This window comes from Nestor notabilis, unplaced genomic scaffold (assembly GCF_000696875.1).
Source record: "Nestor notabilis isolate BGI_N333 unplaced genomic scaffold, ASM69687v1 scaffold10168, whole genome shotgun sequence".
NCBI lineage: Eukaryota > Metazoa > Chordata > Aves > Psittaciformes > Psittacidae > Nestor > Nestor notabilis.
In genome coordinates this window covers 2,600-9,920 of record NW_009939627.1, presented here as the reverse complement: position 1 = coordinate 9,920, position 7,321 = coordinate 2,600, and the positions used below count along the sequence as shown (strand labels likewise).

The 7,321-nt window shown below is 43.5% G+C and overlaps 1 protein-coding gene across 1 annotated transcript; it reads right to left on the bottom strand.

Moving 5' to 3' along the window:
- Positions 1 to 657: 657 nt before the first annotated feature.
- LOC104409932 (E3 ubiquitin-protein ligase MARCH3) lies at positions 658 to 5,416 on the bottom strand (the record flags this gene model as incomplete). The annotated part of the gene is made up of 2 exons (XM_010019963.1): positions 658 to 816; positions 5,207 to 5,416. Coding segments are annotated over 2 exons (369 nt in total), but the record flags the coding sequence as incomplete, so codon positions are not given.
- Positions 5,417 to 7,321: the final 1,905 nt, after the last annotated feature.

Here is a 7,321-nt window from a genome sequence, read left to right as displayed (position 1 = left end):
CCCCCCGAATATTAAGTACTAAAATACTCGAGTCAGAAGATTATTGCAATTTGTGTCCTTTCTTTTGCACATACTAAATTTATTACTTAGAATTTTCCTTCCCTGCCAAATAAGAAACAGCAGATCATCTTGTAATCACCTTGTTGCATTTAAATAATGTGCCAATTTGTGGAACATATGAGACACAAGTTTTAGTAATCTGGAATATTGGTATAAAGGATCTTCAAATAAAATCAACTGGGGGAATGCCATTGCTGTGCTTTAGAAAACTAAAACCAGTAGTGCTTACTGTCGATCTACCTAAATAATACTGTAAGAACAGAAAATGATAAAGACAGAACACTTAAATGTGATTTTCATTGATAATTACCATAGTTTAATATTTTAAACAATAAAAAGGTTTGCATCACTTGATGATGTAAGTGTTAACACAAGTTTGTACAATACCATACAGTATCTGCTAAATAAGCAAGTTTGGCAGCTTAGCAAAAATATGATTGCAACATCCATGATTTGAATTCAAACAAACAGCGACTTGTTCTTCTGCGAAGAGTTGGTAAATCAAAGTAGCACGCTTCAGGGTTCTGGACAGTGTCTGATGCCAGTGAGTTTGAAGGACATATTTTTAGTGTGTGGCCCCGTGCAGAACTGCCCAAATCAAACAATTGTCTCCTTTGAGTTCCTCTTGATGGACTGCAGGCCCAGTAGGGACTGCTGGTTGGAGAGAATGTTGGCAGAATTTGGTAGCAGGAGTATCACTCGCTGATTGTTCCGACGCCATTCGCTGTACAACTTACAGTGATACCTAAAGGATACCTGAGGAGAGAACAGAGATACATTGTGTTTAGAGTCAGAGCAGTCCTCCAAGGCATCACTTGGGTTTTGGGGGAAATGCCTTCAAGTGGAACAAAAAGCAGCCTAATTGGGTGGGATAAAATGAACAAAAAGTAGTAGGCAAAGATGAGACCTACCAGGTAGATCCCCAAGTTGCTACAGCAGAGAAGAAAAGCTGTCTGTGCCCTGTTTTTTATTGTTGCCTACCTCTTGTTCCTTTATAACATGAAAAATCGGACATCCTGCCTCTGTCTTTCCGAAGAACTAGAATTACTGGCAGCTACTTGCGATGAGAATGAGTTTAGGATACTATAATGCTGCAAATTGTTAAACTGACAATGTAATTGGCTGGATGGTGAAGGCTTGCTGGTAGCTAAGCTGTGTGCAAAGACTGACAGGGTCATATTATAGGTTCTACCCTGTAATGCTTTATTGCTAGATTCATCACATTAAGACTGCACAGATGCAACAAGGTGAGTGTGAGCCATCTGCCAACACATGTGTATCTCAATTTAGATTGTCTTTGATTTTTTTTTTTCCCTTTTATTGTTATTGGCTAACCAATTTCAACCTTAATATAATTCTGCTAGTAGTGGAGGAGAAATGACTGATACAAGATATCTTGGCCCTATATATACATATTTTTTTTTTAATAGCTTACTGCTTATTTTAGTGACAGCCAAGTGTAGTGAGAATTATATGTAAGATGTGCAGTTTAAAAAAAAACCAAACAAATGACAAAACCCTGTAAACTGCCTTGGGACCTTTTAGGTGAAATGTGCCATGTGACAATTACTGTGTTCTTAGCTGTGGGCAGGAGGGACCCATGCAGTGAGCACTAGGAGGAACCCTGTCTTGTTAGCTGTTCTGTCTTCATATGCAGCTGGTCATTTGTCACTGATTTTTATGCACCTGAGCCACTTCTGTGGGTCTGTGCTATGCAGAGGGTGCCATGAAGGCTGGAGGTAACATGCTTGGTTTGCACAGGTGGGTGGAAGATGCTGCTGACTGTTTGCAGAGAAGTGGCTCTGTGTTCTGCTTGCTTTCCTACCCCTACAGCAGTGACAGGATGGATGCTAGTGAGGTATAGAGGGAGATTACACATGCCTATTATTTTATCCTTCAAAACTCTTTCCTTCTAGCAAAAAGGTGGTTTTAACTAAATTATTTACCTTTCTATAAAATCCTACCAGGGACAAAAAAAAAGACTTGTTGTTATTAGATCTTTATATGGCTGTCTGCTGTTAATGAGGGAAACTTATAGAGCTTTCGTTGACTACACAGTTGCCCAAAGACAGCTCTTCCAACAGATTAATTGATTCCCCATCTTTCAATCTCCTCTGCTGTCCAGGACAGCAGGAAGGCAAAGCAGTCTGTATCTTCATTTCTGTGGAACATCATATATGAACGAACATGAGAAATCTCTCTATAATACCATGGGGGGCAAGGGGAAGGTGGGGACAGATGCCAGAATGGACAAACACCTGCAAAGTTGAATGCCATGCAAAATACAGTGACTGCTTCAGAGGAGTGAGCCAGAGTTTAGGTTGAGTTTTCAAGCAGCATCACATATGTTCTTTGAGGAAGGGCTGCATTGTTAAGCCATGCTTTAACTGCTCATTTGTTTAAGGCATTTTCACAGAATAACCTAGTTAAGTTTGACAGCTTGTTTACAATGGGTTCTTGCCTGGAGGCAGTTTCCAAGTGATGTCAGCTACTGAATTTCAGCAGAGCCAATGTTACTCACTCTAAGCTGTTACATTCGGTGCATAACTTAGGATGCTGAGCAAAAGCCAGTTTTACATTGGTCCTTAGCACACTGATATTTGTTCACCTTTTAACAGGATAGCAAGCAGGGTCTTTCTGACTTACTCTGAATTAATTCAGGCCAGCCTGTTTTAAACCAGCAGTTATGTTACACTGGAAGCTATAGGCCCAAATCCTGTTGTACTGCAACGTGCTACTTGATTTTTGGAGGAGTCAAGATTATCTGTGAGCAAGAGAAACCAGATAGTGGCCCTGAATTCTCAGTTTAAATAGCAATCTCTGTTTCATGTCTGAAGCTTTTTTTTGGGAGTGGGCTGGGTTTTTGGGGTGTGTGTGTATCAGGTACAGTGATTAAATGCAAAGAAAAAGCAGCAGCATTGTATGGAGAGCTTGGCTATTTAAGGGGAAGGGATAAAATAGCTTATTGGATGCTAAAAATAGAATCTCTCCCATTCACTGCTCATCGGGATAATTATGGTATGTAAATAATCTATATGCCAACTTTTGCCTCATGTTCTGTGTAATTTGCCCCACAGCTCACAATACATTCCCTCCACAGCCATAACTAAGCAAGCAGTACAGGATTCTGCTATTTCCAAAACTTAAAGGGCAGGTGCTGCTGAAGCACTTGATGGGGCTAGCACTTCTGCATGTGGGTCCATTCCTTGCTGTGTGGCAAGGGGAGGCAATGCCTCCCCAGTGCAAACACAGGTTGGGGGTTTCCTGTGTTGATTGGTGGATCTCGGCTGCTGAGCAGAGTGGACAAGTCTTCCCCATGTAAGGGAAGTTAAGTAGTTGCTTTCAATCTCTACCTTGATTTTGCAAATCTGCCCTCAGAATGTGTGTAAACACTGTCACTCAAACCTGTTGACTTAATCTGAAGATATACTTAAACCTGCTCCAAACTCTCCTGAGTACTAATGCTGTGAGGGCAATGAGGGCACCTTCTTACTGTGAAGAGAGCCTGAGGTCCATCCCAATCTGCCCACTGAATTAACCCCGTGCTGACACATGTCACGTGTAATTAAATCCAACTATGTAGCCAGGCTCCCTTTTCTAATTTCCAACCATTCTGGTGCTTGTGAATTATGTATATTAGATACATTGGACAGCATTTGAGTTTCTAAGACAGTCATACACAAAGGAGATTTGAACAAGCTTTGCTGGAATACCTGACTGACAGTACTGCAGGAAATACAAGTGGCACTTCACTACTGAAGTAAATGGCTGTCCTGTTGGAGGGGCATGCTGCTGGTGCTGCTTCACAGAAAATGGAAACAGAAAGACCACAAACAGAAACTGCAGGAAGCTGAGGCAAAACTCAGCTTTCCCTGCTGTTGTGTGCTGCTAAAATTAGCCTGCAGTCCTCTATGGATGAGACAGGGTGTCACTGTTACAAATGAAGTAGCTGAGATGTTACCTTTCCTAGCTTTCTTGGAACTAGCTATATGTAACTGTGGAGTTTCTGGGGTTTTACCACCACCACCTCTCCTTTTGCAGGCTTACTCTGGGCTCAGCGCAGGGCTTTCTTAGTGTGCTCTAGCTCTATTAGTGTCACCTTCTCAGCAGCTTACACTGTTGAAAACCCGCTGGATAAAGTCAGCTGTACAGCATGTGGCCATACACGGTGCACATGAGAGCTTGGTGCTAGCCCTGCAGGATCAGTGGCTGTGCTGGCACCGTGGGCAGGGTGGTCTTCCTCCGATCAGGGCGGCACAGGCTCCGGTGAGTTTTTCCTCTCACAGCAGCACAGCCTCGCACCATCGCCCAAGCATTTCCCTGTTAGTGTGAAAGCTCCCTGTCTGCATCTGCTGTTATGTTCTCCTCCTCCCGTGAGAGCTAGAGTTGTAGAATGTCAAACTCAACAGTAACCTGGGGTTTTCAGTGAACTGCTAGACCACAGCTTGATAAACACTTGTTTTGGCAGCTGTCCTCTGGGTTTGCTTCATTAATGCTGGGCCAAGTGTTCCTTGGTGCACTGGGGCCAGGAACTGATCTCAGTTTAACAATTTGACACAAACCAAGTGGCTTTTAGGATGAATCAGCACACAAGTGACAGCTGCAAAGGCAACTGTATTTCTACAGACCTGGAAGTAAGGTGTGCTCTGCTGTGGACTTCCCATAGCACCACAAGCACAAGTAACGAGGAAAGCATGGGATGCACCACATGCAAGGCTTTTGAATTTTAAAATTGGCCAAATGTTGGATTAGAATGAAATCTGAATCCTCTGTAGCTTCCATGTTGTTCACCTAAAGCTCTTTTGTGCACTGTGCCTTCACCCGTACACGTTATCTTTGATGTAACTGCCCCCCCCATAGCATGTGTCTTGGAACTCCATGTTGACTCCCTCTTGCTAGCTCTTCTCGTGTTTGGCATTTGGGAATGACTGACCCCAAATCGAACTCTCTTTCTGGTTTTCCAGAGAACTTGAGTAGTGTGAAACCCAGAGGTTTCTTGCAGATGTAAATTATATTTATCAGTACAGAAGGCAAATATAAGCAAAGCTTTGTACAATGGTGCACCTGCTCTACAGCACTCCATCATTAATTTTCTGATTTGTTCTTTCCCTTATTCCTATGAGTTAAAGAGAAAATCAATACTTACTAGGGTCCAAAATAGGTAAATAGTGAAGAGTGCGACAGTAAGCGCAATGAGGCCAACAGCTTCTAGCCTACTACTAAAGTGCAGATGGTTCACTGCTCCTCGCAGACACAACCAGCCAGAGATGGTCGCCAGTGGAGTGATAAAAAAGAAGCACAGCAGGTCTCCAAAGAGAGTCCGTTTCTCATGCTGGGGGCCTGGGTTCCTCAGCCACTGCAGGCAAAATGCAGACAAAGCAAGTGTCAGCACAGAGACGATGTTTTACCAGAGTCAAGCAGCTTGCTTGCAAAATGCAGACCTGTCCCTTTGAGAAGGGAACACAGACCACATGTAGGACATGGCTTTGGCTGTCCCTAGAAAGGTCCTACTGAACTTCCCCGCCTCTCTGCCTGCTGATGTGCACCTCTAGCCATGTATACCTACTACATTGTTTATTCAACTGTAGTAAAAGCTGCCTCAAGAAGGGGAAGTGTTTTGCATAGTGCAGCCCCTGGTATTTGTCTGCTCGACTGAGGAACTCTCTTAATGTGGAAGGAATCACGCTCTTCTCAAGAAGAGTGCAGAAAGTGTTTGTTAATGTTTGGCATGGTATTTTAAGTTGGGTTTTGTTTGTTTTTTTGTTTTGGTTTTTTTTTTTACATTCTGCTTGTAATACCAGCAAGGCCATTTTCAACTTGCTTTCAGATACGTGCAAGCAGAGTTGAATGCACACAAGTTTACTTTTATTAAGAGCATAATCTTGCATGGAGACCTTATAGGAACCAGGATCTGAAGAGGGCCTACAAGGATGCTGGAGAGGGATTCTTCAGCAGGGACAGTAGCGATAGGACCAAGGGGTAATGGGTTCAAACTTAAACAGGGGAATTTTAGATTAGATATAAGGAAGAAGTTCTTTACAGTGAGGGTGGTGAGGCACTGGAACAGGTTGCCCAAAGAAGCAGTAAATGCTCCATCCCTGGCGGTGTTCAAGGCCAGGTTGGACAGAGCCTTGAGTGACATGGTCTAGTGTGAGGGCTTGGAACTAGATATCTTAAGGCCCCTTCTGACTCTATTCTATCATTCTATGAAAACAGTACCTGAAAGTCAACTGCTGAAGTGAAGGCTGATTGAACAGCTGTCAAGCCCACACACCCATGCTTCTATAAACAGGATTTTATAAAGCAGAATTGAAAGAAGTTCAGCCTACAACAGTACACTGAGACCTTTGAATAGAAAAACCTCATCACTCTTTTGACTTCAAAGTCAATCTTTGAATAGGAAGACTACCAAGCCCTGCAATTTTTGCTGATGTAAGCTGTAGGTTTTGGTCAGAAGTGCTCTTGACCAAGCAATCTTTAATTCTTTGAACATATACATGCCACTACCAAGGATAGAAACTATTTCTTACTGGGGACTCCAACAAGCCTGGGAGCCGTACGTATTACCGTAGCCACCAAGGGCAAGCACACCATGTACTGCACAGGACTCTGTCTACCTCAGAGCCAACGATCTAAGCAGAAGAGTCAAAGCCAGAAACAGGCAGCAGAGGTGGAAGGAGCTGCCATAACCCCAGCTGCCTGTGCAACAAGAGCCGGGTACAGGGCAGGCTACTGATTCCTAGTCTGGCGTGTGCCTCCCAGGCCCCCGCTCCGAAAGCGAGGCCATGCTCAAGACAAGGAAAGTCATGGTCCAACAGGGAGCTGCTGCCTTACCTGTGATCAGTGCAACAAGAAACCAAAGCTGCTGCAGCTCTGTGCCAGCAGATGTGGATAAGGCTCATGTATCCTTAAACTGTTTGGCCCTCTCATTCCTCACAGCACATTATATATGGCAGTAGAAGTCCCATCTCCTTAGCTTCAGAAACTAAGCTTCAAACTTCATCCCTTCACCAGTTAATCCCCTTTATTCCCAGCCACCTTGGGGTTTTTTCTACTTGTGCTACAGCAGTTTCCCAGAGGAACAGCAGGACTCAAGAGGTTTGACGAGAGAATAAGTGTTGTGCAAGGTAATGAATATTCCTCATCTAGGTATTCTACCCCTCTATTCGGACCCTGCTTCTTCTTTTCTTTCTTAATGTACACCATGAAAACAAACAGCAGCATTTATCCCTCCATCTTCATATGGGGTATAAAAACAGTC